This window comes from Quercus lobata, chromosome 12 (genome assembly GCF_001633185.2).
Source record: "Quercus lobata isolate SW786 chromosome 12, ValleyOak3.0 Primary Assembly, whole genome shotgun sequence".
Lineage (NCBI taxonomy): Eukaryota > Viridiplantae > Streptophyta > Magnoliopsida > Fagales > Fagaceae > Quercus > Quercus lobata.
In genome coordinates this window covers 37,083,159-37,101,094 of record NC_044915.1, presented here as the reverse complement: position 1 = coordinate 37,101,094, position 17,936 = coordinate 37,083,159, and the positions used below count along the sequence as shown (strand labels likewise).

The window sequence follows — 17,936 nt, the reverse complement described above, 5'->3', positions numbered from 1 at the left end:
TTACTGAAAATTGAATCAACAAAATGAAAAAGCACAATTGTTCAAGTTAATATCTTGTGAAACGAATTGCACTAAACGGCAAGTTAAAATCCCAAAAGAAACAATTGTTTAGTGTTTTAATTTTAAATGTAGACATGTCAATAATTTATGTAATCATATGATACAACGAAACATAGTCAATAAAAAATCAAATATTTCTACTGTTAATTATTATATTGATTTTAATTTTCCTCCCTTTTGTAGGGGGCGGTTTCTCAAAAAAAAAAAATATTAATTTTAATTTCAACAGAAAAGTAAGTTTTAGTTTTATTAGCGTTGGGGAAGGTGGACCATGCCCCCTTGGTTTCTGTCACATGTTGTCATTCTGACGGAACTAATAAACTGCCAACTGCCAAATTATTTATTTAATGTAAGTCATACCTTATAAATAGGCGTGCCGGACGTAACGAACAAGTGGAGGGTACCTCCAAAATGATATATTTATTTTATTTTTATAATTATTAAGCGATGAACATGAACTAAGGACAAGAAAATGCGAGACCTTTTATTATACACAACTGTGTTCTCAAAAGATGTAATATGGCAACACTGATGAAAGGCCATAATGGCTAATGACTGATAAGGTCAAATCCAATTAATTTTTTATTTTTGGTTCGGTAGTGATTTACAAGTGTGTTCGTAAGATGCGGGGTTAGGCTTAGAAGTGGAGTCTCCATGACGAGCTTCACATATATATATATATATATATATATATATATTTAAATTAGATTAGAATAAAAATTTTATTTTTTATTAAAAAAATTTTGCTAGAAGACATCCCAATTTGTGATAAATAGTGTTATATACTTATATTCTTGTATATAAGTGATAAATTTTCCTATCTACACTAATAGAATTCATATAGTGATTTTAAAAAAAAAAATCCTTCCTAACTAAACGAGGGTGTGCACTAGTGCATTTTTTTTTTTTTTTTTTAATTTGATAATTGGATGACTATAATGGGAAGTGGAGATCTAAAATCTAAATATGTTTTCGTTAAAAATACTAAAAAAAAGTTAATCAGTAAAGTTAAAAGATTTTTAGCATGTTATTGTTTTTAAGGGATAAGTTTAATTATTTTTAAGGGATAAGTTTAAGGATACCCTAAGACATTGTGATATATTTTTAGAAACTTTTTATGAAATAAAAAAGTGATTAATTTTTTAATAATAATTTAAATTACTAATAAAAGTGATATCGAAACTTTCATAAAATAATTTATTAATAAATGTTGACACTGTTAACAAAACATTTTTATTATTATTATAAAATTGCAAAAAAAAAAAAATTGTTTTATTATTAGAGGGCAATTAAATGCCACTTCTCTAGACAGTGAAAGATTGGCTAAGTCTATATTAAGTCATTATCATTACATGCCACTACTCTACCCAATAGGTAGATTAAAGTTTTGTTTTAGAATCCTGTAATATTTAGTAACTTATTACATTTTTGTAAAACATATATTTTTTTGTAATTTTTATGTTAAATGTATGACAAAAATTTATATATATATATTTTTCAAATAATCTAAGGTACTTTTGAAAAAGATAAAAGTTAGATTATTTGCCAACAAAAACTTAATAAAAAAGAAAAAAGTAATTAAGAAAATGCCAAACCCACAGTGAGTCTTACCCCAACCAAGTTAAGAATCTACATTATTACATGTATTAAAAAACTGGAGAAAATGGGCAAATGCTCCTTCAAAAAAAAAAAAAATCTAGTATTTTACCCTATTTTCCAAAATAATTAAGGAAATACCCTTCTTTTGAAATTCAATTTTTTCAAAATCGAGTTATAAAAAAAAATTTCTAGACCCCTATAGTGGCATTTTAAAGAGCTTATAGTGACGTTTTAAAGACCTATAGTGACGTTTTGTAATATGATCTCCATGAAGTAGAGTTACATGCCATTTTTTTTCTTTTTCTTTTAACCTATAACTCGATTTTGAGAAAATCGAGTTTCAAAAGAGGGACATTTCCTTAATTGATTTGGAAAAGATGATAAAATACTGAATTGTTTTTTTGAAAGGGACAAAAGTCAATTTTTTCCTTAAAAAACTTACCGGATCGTGTGAATGATAACTCGTAGAACTAAATCTCATTTACTATTTCATCTCCTGGTTTCTTTATTCTTACAAATTTAATATTATACTTCGTAAGAATTTTAAAAAGTCAGGGACCCTTCCCCCCAAGAGGATCCAAATTCAGTGTTTACTGTTTATTACTATACATATTTTTTTTTTTCTTAATATCTAAAACAGTTGCTTGAATGTGAACGAAACAATATGGTCGGTTTCAAATTTTGATTTTCAGTTTCAGTCAGAGGCGTAAAAAAAAAAGGCACGTCGGCATGCGCGTATGATTTATTTGACTTCCAATACATTATTTGCGATGGGCCGACGGCCAAGAAGTGAGGGCAAATCTTTCCCTCTTTGGGCTCTATAAATAAAGCCAATTCTCTTGCCCAAAAAAACATCATTCTAATTTTCAATACTGCTTACAGGATTAGGTCTTAGAAAGAGAGAAAGAAAATGGGTTCCCTAGCTTTTACAGAGAAACCCCATGCAGTTTGTGTCCCCTACCCAGCTCAAGGCCACATAAACCCCATGCTAAAGCTAGCAAAAATCCTTCACTACAAAGGCTTTCATATCACCTTTGTAAACACAGAGTACAACCATAAGCGCCTGTTAAAATCCAGAGGTCCCGACTCTCTCCATGCCCTTCCCTCCTTTCAGTTCGAAGCCATTCCTGATGGTCTTCCTGATCAGTCTGATATTGATGCCACCCAAGACGTACCATCCCTATGTGCCTCCACACAAAAAAATTGCTTGGCTCCTTTCAGAAACCTTCTTTTGAAACTGAATGACACCTCTTCATCCCATGTCCCTCCAGTCACTTGCATTGTTTCTGATGGTGTCATGAGCTTCACTCTAGACGCAGCAGCAGAACTGGGCATCCCTGATGTTCTTTTCTGGACAACCAGTGCATGCGGGTTCATGGGCTATGCTCAATATCGCCGTCTCATTGAGAAGGGTCTAACACCACTCAAAGGTATTAATCAAATTTAAAACGTCTTATATTAGTGAGACGCTCTGTTTATAAAACTGGGACCATAAGTCATCCCAAAAGGTCACCTAGGATCGATATTCAGTATTGTACAACATGACCATCATCTCCATTTCATCCATTTAAATTATATATTTTTAATCTATTTTTCTGTAAAATTTTAAATAACATGAAAATTTGTATATTTTTAGATTTATAAAATTTAACACAAACCATGTAATTGATCTGTTTCTAGATATTGTAGTAGCAATATATTTACTCGTCTGAATTTTTATCGTAATTTTGATATTGATCATGCAATTTCTATGTGCAGATGAGAGTTATTTGACAAATGGGCATTTAGATACAATCATAGATTGGATTCCAGGCATGAAAGGCATCCGTTTGAGGGATCTTCCGAGCTTCATTGCAACCACGGACCTAGATGATTTTATGCTAAATTTTGCAATGGTTGAAGCCGAGAGAGCTCGAAGAGCTTCTGCTGTTATCTTAAATACTTTTGATGCTTTAGAGCATGAAGTGTTAGAAGGACTTTCAACCATGTATCCTTCTATTTGCTCCATTGGTCCCCTACATCTTCTCGTAAATCAGATCCCTCATAAAAATTATAAATTGATTGGATCAAACCTTTGGACAGAAGAAGAAAGTTGTATCGAATGGCTAGACAAAAGAGAACCAAACTCTGTTGTTTACGTGAATTTTGGAAGCATCACTGTCATGACAAGTAATCAATTAATTGAGTTTGCTTGGGGACTAGCAAATAGCAAGCAGGCATTCTTGTGGATCATAAGGCCTGATCTTGTAAGAGGTGACTCGGCTGTTCTTCCTCCTGAGTTTTTAGAAGAGACCAGAGAAAGGGGTCTCTTAGCAAATTGGTGTTCTCAAGAAGAAGTTCTGAGTCATCCATCTATTGGTGGGTTCTTAACTCATAGTGGATGGAATTCCACACTTGAAAGCGTGTGTGGAGGAGTGCCAATGATCTCTTGGCCTTTCTTTGCTGAGCAACAAACCAATTGTCGTTATACTTGCATTGAATGGGGCATAGGCATGGAGATAGAGAGCGATGCAAAGAGAGGTAAAATTGAGAGCCTTGTTAGAGAGCTGATGGTGGGAGAGAAGGGGCAAAAGTTGAAGAAGAAAGCTGATGAGTGGAAGAAATTGGCAGAGGAGACCATTAGCCCCACTGGGTCATCTTTCGTGAATTTGGACAAAATAATTAATCAAGTGCTTCTAGCGTCGGCTACTAATTGAAGGGGGTTTTTACATTTGATATGCTTATCGAAGCTTGTTATTGTAAGATAGTTTTGTGATCCCAGTTATTTTCTTTCTCTTTTCTTTTGATTTTTGTTTTTACCTTTGCTAAGATCCAGTTCCTTCCGTATGTTTTGCAACTACTAGCACATCTTGCATTATCTCCTACGATTGTTCTTGACATCTTAGTAAAATCCTTCTTTTAGTATGTTTTTTTTTTTTTTTTTTTTGGGTGCAAATCTGTGGACTAGTCTTTTTAACTTTGTTTAAGTAAAGATAAGATGTTCATGAATGACTTGTCTTTTTCAAGAAGCGATGTTTGTGGAAGCAATACGTGAACCAAAAGATTTTTAGAATTAGAAAATCTAATAAGCTTTATAGCAAAATATTTAAAAAATAAAGTAAAACTACTACTTCTTCAATGCTGACAAAATACAAATAAAATAATGCAAAATTATTTTCTCTTTTTTTTTTGAGAATGACAAAATTATTTTCTCTTAATACGATGTAAAATAATTATTTTCAAGTTTTTTAATCTAATTAATAATCCATAATACATCTTATATTAAATATGCAATATGTATTTTTTTTAAAAAATGTACAAAATAAAATTGTTATAAAAAAATCACTGTTTTTTAATGCATCATTTTTCTTTTTTGGTGAGGCCTAGTTTTGACAATGTTTATTATTAAAAATGCTCATCATATTGTTAAAGTAGAAAACTAGAAATAAGAATATTAATTACAAGTACAATTATTCTATAAACAAACAAGTTCTTAGGTTGTTGATTTTCTTAATCCTTACTAACCATTTAGTATATTTTTTTTAAAAAAAATCATGATAAATAAAAAATGTGTGAGGATTTACTATCATTAATGTATTCTTACTTAAAAGTCGTTAGTCTTTTATTTCTCCATTAGTGCATAATCTCGTGTATATATACAAGCACATTTAAAAATAGTCACAATTACCTATATATATAAGTTCAAATTATACCTGATAGCAGAATTATAACTTACACATTTTTTAAGTCAAGAATTTCTAAAATATAAAATAAATTCTCATATATATATATATATATGATTTAGAATCTAATTGAATTTGAACTTTTTGATTTTTGCACCTAATAATTCACTTGTCACAAAATTTAAAAAAAAAAAAATTGACTCGTGTCAAAAATTGAATTTCAATTGAAATCTAATTGGATATAAACTTTTTGATTTTTGCACCTAATAATTTATTTTACACAATTTTAAATAAATAGATAAAATATATGATGCAAAATTGGACTTTATTTTAGAATCTAATTGAATTTTCTATATACTTTTGACTTTAACTATATATATATATTTGCCTTTAATTTTCTAATAATTAAAATGAGATATTTTTTAATATATACTAAATATGGAAAGAAAAAAAAAGATTGGGCCAGAATTTCTTTTATTTAGAGGAGGATCTGGATCATGCGTCCATCACATTTTTAACTTATTTATTAATTGACTTTTTAATTAGGTTGACAAATATTAAATATTTGTTATTAAAAGAAGATTCTAAAAAAAAGAGTTATTAAAAGACATTTTAATTTCGACAGAAAAGTTAGTTTTAGTTTTATTAGCGTTGGGGCAGGTGGACCATGCCCCATTGGTCTCTGCCACAAGTTGTCATTTTGACGTCGATGGAAGATGAATAATGCTTGTGCCACTTTATGGCACTAGCACTGGTCACTACCAATTTTTTTTATAAGATAGGAGGTCACTACCAATTACCAAACTGTTTATTTAATATAAGTCATACCTACAAAATAGGCGTGCTGGACGTAACGAACAAGTGGAGGGTGCCTCCAAAATGATATATTTAATTATTTATTTTATTTTTATGATTATAATATGAGCGATGAACGTGAACTCATTCACTTTCTGCAACTCAGAGTTATGACCTCTATTATCAAACAGGACAAGAAAAGGCGAGACCTTTTATCTTACACAGCTGTGTTCTCAAAAGATGTAATATGGCAGCACTAATATGGCAGCTAATATCTGATAGGGTCAAATCCAATTAAGTTTTCGCTACTGCGGTATACTTTTGGTATGATAGCGTGTAAGTAATTGCGGAATATGGGGTAGAGTTTAAATCTCTATGGCAGAGCTTCACAGATATATATATATATATATATATATATATATATATATAAAATAAAATAAGTTTTCACCGGAAAACACCAACTTGTGATGAATAGTATTATATACTTATATTATTGTATATAAATGATAAACTTTCCTATTTACACTGATAGAATTCATATAGTGATTTTTTTTAAAAAAAATTTAAACAAAAATCCTTCCTAAATGAGGGTGCGCACTAGTGCATTTTTTGTTTCAATTTGATAATTGGATGACCATAATGGGAAGTGGAGATTTAAAATTTAAATATGTTTTCGTTAAAAACATTAAAAAGAGTTAATAAGTGAGGATACAAGATTTTTAGCGTGTTATTATTTTTAAGGGATAAGTTTAAGGATACCCTAAGACATTATGATATATTTTTAGAAATTTTTTATGAAATAAGAAAGTGATTAATTTTTTAACAATTATTTAAATTTTTTATAAAGGTGATATCAAAACTTTTATATTAATAAATGTTGGCACCCTTAACAAAAACATTTTTATTATTATAATAGAATTGCAAAAAAAAAAAGTTTTATTATTATAAGGCAATTAAAAGCCGCTTTTTTAGACAATGAAAGATTGACCAAGTCAATAAGAAGTCATTATCATTACATGTCACTATTCTACCCAAAAGTAGAGTAAAGTTTTGTTTTAGTATCCTGTAATATTTAGTAACTTATTACATGTTTATAAAAGATATATTTTTGGTAATTTTAATGTTAAATGTATGACAAAAAGGTATAATTTTTTTTTCAGATAATCTAACATATTTTTGAAAACGGTAAAAGTTAGCTTATTTGCTAAAAAATACTTAGTCAATAAGAAAAAGATAATTAAGAAAATGCCAAACCCACGGTGAGTCTTACTCCAACCAAGTTAAGAATCTACATTATTACATGTATTAAAAAACTTACCGTATCGTGTGAATGAGAACTTGTAGAACTAAATCTCATACTATTTCATCTTCTGGTTTCTTTATTCTTACAAATTTAGTATTATACGAGAATTTTAAAAAGTCAGGGACCCCTGCCCCCCTAGAGGATCCAAATTCAGTTTTTACTGTTTATTACTATACATAATATATTTTTTTTTATTCACTTTTTTTCCTGAATATCTAAAACAGTTGCTTGAATGTGAATGAAACAATATGGTTGATTTCAAATTTCGATTTTCAGTTTCAGTCAGAGGCGTAAATGACCATCCTTTTAGCTGTACGTAACGTAAAATAAAGAAGGGAATGCTCATCCCCTAGCAGGTTAAAAAATAATTAATAGTATATGACAAAGCCGAGTCCTCTCTCCTGACCCAATATGACCATAAGTGCTGCTTATCTTCTTGTCAGCAATATGACAAAGCCGAGTCCTTTAGCACCACTTCAATGCATGAACTCCCAATGGATTTTCCTTGCTCTATTTCATAGAACGGTATTATCAAATCAGAACTGAAGGGGGAAAATATCAAGGAGGTGATAACAACATTATGAATCATAGACAAGTAAGATGAGAGAAGTTTAGCACTACAACCTGCAGACCAAATAAGAGAAGACAGGTATTTCACCACTATAAAGGGAAAGAAACCATCTTAACGGAAACTTCTCTCTTGCCATTCTTTGAAGTTTGAACTTTGATGCCAAAGGAAAAACAGATATTTGTTTAATGTATTAGTTTCAAACATCTTCAAATAATTTTTAAAATTTATATTCAAATCTTATCAATATATGCTCTATTTCTTTAAAAAAAAACCGTACTACAAAGCTGCACCAACTAATGCTTACTAAAAAAAATAAAAATCAACAATAAAAAAGCCTAGTGGAGTTCATCATCTCTCTATTAATTACAAAGATAATTGATACAAACCCATAAATCTATAATATTCCATCTTCACTGGGGTTGGAGACTTTGGCATAAAATATACATGATATTATTGTTAAAACTCTCTTATCAAAATTTAGAACTATAAATCAGATTCTTCATAACTATCTAAGAGAAATAAAGGATGACACCCATAAATTATAAGGAAATGAGCATGTAATGGAAACTAAGTTCTTTCTCCAAGCTTAACTTGTGCCAAATTGCTTACAATCCGACAATTTCATGCACACTGCTCTTTTTAATAGTAATTAAAAAAAAAATGTTGTAATGTAAGTATAAACCTGAAATCAATGGAATACTAAAAAAGCTTCCCTTTGGTACAGAACAAAATCAACACGGTATTTTTTCAAGCTCTCACCTCCTATTTCTCCTTCAATCTCATCTCATCATCTAATTTCGCCGTTCCCAAATCCTATTGATGCAATGTAATAAGGTTCCCAATACCTAAAAACAATTCAATTTTTCGGACAACAGCACCAAAAAATAAAAAAATAAAAAAGATATATAAAATTTCAATTACAGAGAGTCAAAATAACTAATTTTTGGCACTTTTGACATTTGTGAAAGAGAGGTCAAGCTACATGTTATGAATCACCAATTGACAACTATATGATGTATCCACCTAAAGAGAGCAACCCTTTAGCATTGTAGTTCTCGTAACAAATAAAGAGGACCTGTATTGTTTAAATATAGCAACATGAGCTATCTAATATAGAGGACCTGAGAGGTCCAACTTGTATTGTTTAAATAGCAATATGAGCTATCTAATACATACCTTTAGTCATAGGTTCTTAGCTAAAAAGAGTGGGAATTAATTAGCCAAGGTTACTCTTACAATACACTTCATAAAATTCTGTTAAACAAGATAGAGTGCAATGTTCAACATAGATTGTTTATAGCCATAAACTTTAATGCAGTAAGCTACACAAAGCTTACTGTCAAATAAGCACACGGAGAAGTTCCATATGTCAAAAAGAGTGTGTTTTTGAACATCATAGGACATGCTACTGAAAAAGGCAAGCAAAAACATTATAATACATCCCTCACATAAAAGAAATTCAAAAACTATTACATCCCTCCCCTGAATTGGATCCTAATTTTTTGTGAGTGGGAAGTGACAGGAATTAGCCAATTTAGAGAGCAGCCTGGTGCATTTCTCAATCTAACAAATTACCCTCAAGACTACACAACGTGCATATAAAATAGCTTAACATCACTTCAAAGTTTGTACTAGACAATTTCACAAATATCTCCTATGCATTCCCAAAATTAGTATTAAAATAAAATATATTTATGTATCTAATGTATATAGATCAATGCTAAGATTATACGCACACCAAAGTTAAACTAAAATCAAGAATTGAGAGCTTCGCAACAAGTGCACAAAATTCTACAAAACAACGTTACTTTGCTTTTACAAATAATTTTTTTGAAACCTCAACAATACAAATATAAATAAAAGGAATGTGCAGAGCTAATAATCAACATGTCCACTAGCAGGTTAAAAAATAATTAATAGTATAATTAGGGTAGGCTCAATAGGTGATGTAATTGATGCATTCGCCTAAGACCCCCAAATAAAAGAAGGCCGCCACTTGTAAAAAAAAGTTATATATATAATATACTTATCTATATATTTTAATTAAAAAAATTTTAAGTACTTTCATTGGTCAATAAAATGCATTAAAAATGGCTCCTTATATCCTAAAATGCAAAAGATTAAAAAGGGAAAAAAACTAAAATAGTCAAATTTCAGCTAGCGAAATTAAATTTAGGCTGGACAGCACGTTTTCTGCACAGTTGCACACTACACAGCAGCATAGGCTGCATAGTTGTGCACTGGACAGGCTACATAGGTTGCACAACCCAGTCGTCCGCCCACAATCATAGGACAACATGTTTTCATACTTTATCAATTATTATAAATTATCATACCAATTAATAATTTGATGTGTATCATATCAACTCATTTGTATTATAGTGACACTAATTTATAGAACCATGTAATAAATTAATTTTTATTTGGAAAAGAAAGATGAAGTGAATTAGCTATATTAAAATTAAAATTAACAAAATCTTATTTAAGGTCTACTATATCACAAGAAAGATTAAGTGGATTAACTATATTATCAAATGAAAAAGAAATGTTAGAGGAACTTAAATACAAAAACTTAATTAGTAATTTTGCATCTCAAAAAGCAAGAAAAATATATTTTAAATAAAAAAATTCAATATATATTATTTGATTAATATTTAAATATAAAAAAGACCCCACTTAAAATTTTGGCCTAACGCCCCAAAGTTGTTGAGCCGGCCATGAGTATAATTACATGAATGACTTAATGAAATAATCAAGCAGCTTCTGGGCATAAAACAAAGCCAAATGATAATTTTGTAAAAAACAAAACAAAAGAGAATCCCTTACTAGTTAAGAAAAAAAAAATTATAAGAAAAACTTACTAGTTAAGAATTGCTCCTAATTTTCCTGTAAATTTTCTTTTTCATTCTTGGTTATCTTGCCTAATTAAAATTAAAATACAAATCATCCGTCCGGTGCTTTGACCTCAGAGTGCTAACAGATAAATGAAAAAGAAAAGAAAAGAAAATTTAGTATGTATCTTTCAAGTTCTATAATTTATTTGTGTATCAACTCGCTGGACTAAGCACAATACATAACTAATGGCATTAGAAATGTTCTCAACAGCATTTGCCCCAGTATCCTGCTCTCTTTATTTCATATGAACAAATTTTCAAGAAATAAAATAAGCATCTGTTGATATGAAGCTATGAATATGATACAACCCAATTTACCTAGTGAGACAGTCATAAAGAAAACCTTGCCATTAAGTAAGCACTAGCATCAAAAGTAGCAGTCCGTTTTACCCTAGTTTTAGCCATCCGAAAATGCTATTGACTGATTCAATATGTTAATATAAAATTACAGGATGTTTAAAAAAGTTTCGATATTTTCATCTACAATCTCTTTTAAAAAAAAAATTGATAAATTAGAAAATTTTATTAGCATAGACACCAGAAACAACTTGAGACGCTATTCTCAAAACAAGACAAATAGCAAGCAAAAGTACAAAAAACCAAATTCTGTACTAGCCAAAATGCAACACAAAAGCTCTCAAACATTAAAACTAGAAAACACTCAAAATTTGATTCCAAGATGCTGCAACAGCCACAGAATTACAACTTAGATGTACATCACATAGAAAAGAAATGAAATAGAAACAAAGAAATAGCAACTCTATACCCGTGTCTTCCTTAGGACATAAAAGAAAAAAATTATTTCTTTATAAAAACCCTTCCACCTTGATTACACAGGTGTTGCCTTTTTCCTCTACTAACCAATAAAATAAAAAATAAAAATTCAACACCACACTAACAAGAACCCACACCCCCTAATGAGCAGAACACAAAGTCACAACAACAAGTTTTGGAAAAACTGAATCCCTAAGAAGCATTTCAACAAATACTTTCTGTGCCACTTATAAGAAAGAACGAAATTGGTACCTCACCAGCGCAGAAGTGTGCAAACGTGTTACCGTGAAATCAAATTTAAGAGCGAAATTCCAAAATTCTTTCGAGGGGAACAAAACAATGACAGAGAAATTAGGGATTTGTTTGATACTTACCTTAAACAAAATCAAAACAATTTGATCCTTTAAGAAACCCTCAGCGGTGAGTAAATGAGGACGCCGATGGAATGAAGTGAAGAAATTGACGTACATGGGAGAAGAAGCAATCTGGAGTTTTTTTAAGGGAAAGAGCACACTAGAGAGAGTGAGGATATGTAGTTGAGAGAGACCCACCTATTTTTCTTTCCTGTTTCTGGCTTTTATATACTAACCTAGCTTACCGATAACAGGTTTCACACTAAACTTAAATCATCTGTCACTGTTAAAATAACATGAAGAGAGATGTTACTTTCATAACAATTTTACAATATTTTCATAACAAATTATAACTTGTTAGTTATTATTACTTCAAATTACACTTAGGATCCGTTTGGATTGAACTTATTGTTACTGAAACTAAAAATTAAAAATATTGTAGCAAAATAATTTTTAAATATATAAATAGTATTGTGAGATCTATTTTTAATATTTTTTAGTGTATGAATAGTGATAAACAGTATTGCTACAGTACTAATTGTCCCCTAAAACGCGTGAAGTGAGGAGAAAAAAAAAATGCAGCTTTGGATTCAACAGAAAACACTGAATCTAAACGGCACCTTAATATTAAGATTATTTTTTATCACAATAATAACAACTAGTAACAACCAATTACTGCTAAAAAATTTCTCGTGACACTGCTTATTTGTTTAGATTTGGGTGGATACCGACTAAAAAATATAAGGAATACAGTAGGACGTTTCCTTGAGCACAAACAGACAAACTACGGCCCTGTGTTTCGTACATTAAACATTACCCAAGAAATAAGGGAGAAAGTTCTAGTTTTTGTCTTGGTCTTCCTTTGCCGACATGTCTGTCTGCCACTTCGTTGCCCTCGTGGAAGGGGTATATTGCATAATTTGCATGTCCATATGAGAATTTAGCAGGTCGGCAAAAAACTGCAATTATACATCAATACCTTAGTTGATTTTGAGTTTGAAGCAGCATTTAATAACAAAAGTAAACTATTTATGCATCGATTATATATGTCCAATATGTAAATTTTGCAGGTCCAACCACGACAAAACAAAAAAAGAGCTTAGTAGAAAATAAGCTCTCATCCCATCCTCCAAATGTTTAGTTGATTCAGCCCTTCTCAAAAAAAAAAAAAAAAAAGTTGATTCAGCCTTAAAACCGTGGAAAGACTATAATGATGTAACTAAACATTGAGTTGCAAACTCAGAATGGCAATGGTGGTTAGTCTACTGCAAATGTAGATTTAGCAATCCAAGAAAGTTTTTTTTTTTGGGGTACAATCTAAGAAAGAGTTAGAAATTATAAACAAACATATATTCCATCTGCCTCTGTAGCCCCAAATCCAATTTGTGTTGTCTATTATTATTTATTCCCATCTTTTTATTTTGAAAAAAGGTAAAAAAAAAAAGGGGGTGGGGGGGAATGATAGAGCATGTCTTAGCAAAACGGTGGGAAGTAGGTAGTTACTAATTAGCAGCAAATTGACTAAATTTGAGCTCCATTTGATGCTTTAAAATGCAACATATATATGCTTTAAATATATGAGTCATTCAAAAATTAAAAAATTTTCTTGAGTATGTAGGTTGATTACCCCCCACCCCCCCCCCCCCCCCCTCCCCAATCCCATTAAAATATTGATATGTTTATAAAAATTGGATTAACTGAATCCTTAAAAAAGAAATTGACTTAATAGAAATGATTCTTTTAGTTTTTGCTTGTTCCTCATTTTAAGAATTTTTTTTTTTTTTTAAGCGAGTAAAAAAAACTTCCCTTGCTTACTAGAGGTTGGTGGCTGGCAAGCAGTGGAGGCAGCAAAGTGCACTCCTCTTCTTTAAAAAAATTACAGAATAGCAACTCTACTAGCAAATAAATCGGCAGGGCCGCAGCCTTGGTCTTTGCCGCAAGTTGCCATTTTGATTTAAGTATGGGAACATAGATAATGCTTGACTTTTGACGTTGGAAGATACGGTCAAATATCTGACTGAATTAGTAAATTACCGGTAATTATCATGTTAATGGGTGCTTTTAAAATATGTTAATAATTCAATTAAAAAAAAATTTATAAAAAAAAAAATCAAATCAGGACCTTAGTGATCCGATTTTCAAAACAATACTCATGACTCATCCACTTTTTGCAACTCAGAGTTATGACCTTAACGATCAAAAAGGACAAGAAAAGGCGAGACCTTTTCATGGAGGATCAACAAATTTGGGGGAGGCGAAAATGGTAAGTGGGGTATTTTTTAAATTTAAATATTAATTAAATAATATTTATTGAATTTTTTATTTAAAATCTTTTTTGTTTTTGTTTTTTAAGATGCAAAATTATTAATTAAGTTTTTGTATTTAAGTTCTTCTAACATTTCTTTTTCATTTGATAATTGTACGGCACCGAGACCTTAGGCCCATACAGACCCCGGGCCCTGCCCCAATTGTACAGTGCGGTGATCCCAGGCCCATACAGGCCCTGGGCCTTGTCCCGTACTGGCTTTGGCCACAGGCCTAGCCGAAAGGTCCAGTCGTCCTACGCCATTCCCGGGGATTCATAAATAACAAACGGGTGTAGGGTATTAAGTTCCAAGGTGGGCTCGGTCAAGCGTTCCCGGTCATGTACATGAGTCATTCCCGGGAAAATGTGGTATGCACGGGAGACGGTGCTGCCGAGCATTATCGGTCCAGATGGAATCAAGTTCCAAGATCATAAATGCAGCACCGCCCTCTCACCTAAACATCCACTTAAATCAAATGATATTGGACCTTCAATGGCACAAACGGTGGCTGTAATCATGATCTTCCCACTAACCTTGGCTATAAATAGAAGAAAGATGGGAGAAGAAAGGGGATTTTTTTTTGGGAGAGAAAAGAGGGAAAGAGTGAACATCAAACTGGGCGTTGCTTTGAGTCTCTGCCGAGAACGACCCATAGTAGGAAATCTTCAAGCCCACTACAAATAGATTGTGAGCCCATAATAATCCAAGGCCCATAGGCCTCGTACTTGGTTCTTACAATTGGCGCCCACCGTGGGGCACTCCTACAAAGCTGTAGTTCGACTGGGACTCAAACGACGAGGATGTCTGAGGAGCGTGCACCAAGCGGCTCCATGGGATCTTCTCGGGGGTCAACATGGAGGGAGAGAAGGCAAAAAAGGCGGGAAGATAGGGAGCACTCAAGAAGGGAGGAAGGGTCCGGACAAGGAGAAGGATCGGCTCAGACACACTGGACGGTTTCGGACGTCTCGGCGCATCGGCGGCATGACGAAAGGGACCGAGAGCTGGAACGGTTACGCAGACTGGTAATGGACCTAGAGCTGGAAGCAAGGGTTCGGCGAGATGAAAGGAATCGCAACTCCCAGCAAAGGAGAAACCAGGGTGAGGCCTCCAGCCGGTCTAATACGCATCGGTCCCGAGACCGGTCGCGCTCCCAAGAGTCGCACCGGCAATCACGGGAACCACGCAATCGACGGAACCGCTCACGGTCGCACGGTTATGATCACCAAGGATCAGAATCACCGGAAGAACGACTACACCACAATGCCTCCATGGACGCAATGAGCCGGGCTCTACGGATGGCTGCCCGGTCACCGTTTTCCGATGAAATTGAACGGGCCCCTATGCCGAGCAGATTCACACGACCACCATTCAATTCGTATGAGGGAAGGACAGACCCCGTGGAGCATGTTAGCCATTACATCCACATGATGTCTTTGCATGCGCACAACGATGCATTAATGTGTAAGGTTTTTCCCTCTAGTCTCGGTTCCACGGCACTAAGATGGTTCAATGGTTTGCGGAAGGGCTCCATACACAGCTTTGCCGAGCTGATTCAGGAATTCGGCAGCAGGTTCGTGACATGTAGCCGGGTGCAACAGCCGGTTGACGCACTACTTTCCATGAAGATGAGGGTTGGGGAAACCCTTCGGAGTTATGCCAGCCGATACTGGGAACTCTATAACGAGATTGGTGGAGGAAACGAGAAAATTGCGGCAAGCACCTTCAGAATGGGGCTCCCTGAGGATTCTGAATTACGGAAGTCACTGACGAGAAGACCCCCCGAGGACATGAGGCAACTGATGAGACGCATAGAGGAGTACAAACGCCTGGAAGATGACCGGTTGCAAAGCAGGGGGAAAGCTCCGTTAGTGGGGAGATCTCGGCAAAACGTTTTGCCGGCAAAACCGAAACGAGACTTCAGAATGCCGGGACCAGAGGGGCAGATCTCTCTCCCAGTGAACATGGAAGGCAAGACAGTTATAGTTACATTTATAGTGGTCCGATCATTCGCACCATACACCGCAATCCTGGGAAGGCCGTGGATTCACGCAATGGGGGCTGTCCCGTCCACCCTTCACGTAAAAGTGAAATTTCCTACCGAGAATGGAGTTGCCGTGGTAAGGGGGAATCAGCAGGTGGCGAGGCAGTGCCTCGTCGCCGCGGTCCGGTGGGAGAACGAACAGCTCGGTCGAACTGAGGAGAACGAGAAAGAAAATTCATAGCAATTACAGAAACCCCAGGGGGAAGCTGGGGCGGACGTTGCCGAGGAGGTGCTGAAGGTAAGGATTCTCCCAGATGCTGACAAGTATTTCCAGATAGGTACAAGCATGAACGACCGGGAAAGGGTAGATATGTTGCTGTTCTTATTGCAAAACGTGGACGTTTTTGCGTGGAGCCCGTATGAAGTGCCCGGCGTAGATCCCGAGTTCATTGTCCACAGACTCAACGTGGATCCGTTATTCCCCCCAAAGAAGCAGAAACCGAGAAGAGCGTCGAGGGAACACGTCGAGGCAGTAAACCTGGAGGTACAGCGGCTGAAGGATGCCGGAGCCATAAAGGAGATATTCTTCCCGAAGTGGTTGGCAAACACTGTCGTGGTAAAGAAGAAGAACGGGAAATGGAGAGTTTGTGTGGATTTCACAGACTTGAACAAGGCATGTCCCAAGGACCCATTCCCGATGCCCAAGATTGACCAGCTAGTAGATGCAACGTACGGGCATCCGAGGATGAGCTTCCTGGATGCCTTCCAGGGCTACCACCAAATTGCCTTGGCGCCCGAAGACCGAGAAAAGACTGCATTTATCTCCCCGAATGCAAATTATCACTACGAGGTCATGCCGTTCGGACTAAAGAACGCCGGGGCTACGTATCAGAGAATGATGACGAGAATGTTCCGAGAAAAAATTGGATGCACGGTTGAAGTTTATATCGATGATATGGTGGTGAAAAGCAGAATTGAGTCGCAGCACACCGAAGATCTCCGGGGAGTGTTTGAGATACTACGTCGGTATAAATTGCGCTTGAATGCCGAAAAGTGCACTTTCGGAGTGGGGGCTGGTAAATTCCTGGGGTATCTGATCTCTACTCGGGGTATAGAAGCCAACCCCGACCAGATAGAAGCCGTGAACCGCCTCAAACCACCAAGCAATCCCAAAGAGGTGCAAGTGCTCACTGGAATGCTAGCGGCCCTGAACAGATTCATCTCCAAGTCTGCCGACCGTTGCCGGCCTTTTTATCAGCTTCTGAAAAAGTGGAAGGGGTTTCTATGGGACGAGAGCTGCGATGAAGCCTTTCGAGAGCTAAAGGAATATTTGGCAAAGGCGCCGAGGTTGACGGCCCCGGATCCCGGAGAGGATCTGTTTATGTATCTCGCTGTCACCGACCATGCGGTAAGTGCTGTGTTGCTAAGGGACCGGGGAGTGCAGATGCCGGTGTATTACGTGAGCAAAACCTTGGTCGATGCCGAGACAAGGTACCTGCCTCTCGAGAAGTTAGTTTTGGCTCTGGTGCACGCCACGAGAAAGTTGCCACATTACTTCCAGGCACACACAGTGTTCGTCCTCACCGAGTATCCATTGCAGTCACTATTGAAGAGATCAGACTTCACAGGGCGGATTGC

General features: G+C 34.8%; 1 protein-coding gene and 1 long non-coding RNA gene across 2 annotated transcripts; one reads left to right on the top strand and one right to left on the bottom strand.

Moving 5' to 3' along the window:
- Window positions 1–2,452: 2,452 nt before the first annotated feature.
- Window positions 2,453–4,563, top strand: LOC115972399 (7-deoxyloganetin glucosyltransferase-like). The gene is made up of 2 exons (XM_031092678.1): window positions 2,453–3,089; window positions 3,418–4,563. The coding sequence occupies exons 1-2, from the start codon at window positions 2,570–2,572 to the stop codon at window positions 4,353–4,355; spliced, it is 1,458 nt and encodes a 485-aa protein (XP_030948538.1). The 5' UTR covers window positions 2,453–2,569; the 3' UTR covers window positions 4,356–4,563.
- A 3,084-nt stretch (window positions 4,564–7,647) lies between these two features.
- LOC115972537 lies at window positions 7,648–12,213 on the bottom strand. Its single transcript, XR_004087489.1, has 2 exons — window positions 12,033–12,213; window positions 7,648–8,141 (listed from the first exon to the last, which is right to left on the bottom strand). It is a non-coding gene; the product is annotated as an uncharacterized LOC115972537 (long non-coding RNA).
- Between the last annotated feature and the right edge of the window lie 5,723 nt (window positions 12,214–17,936).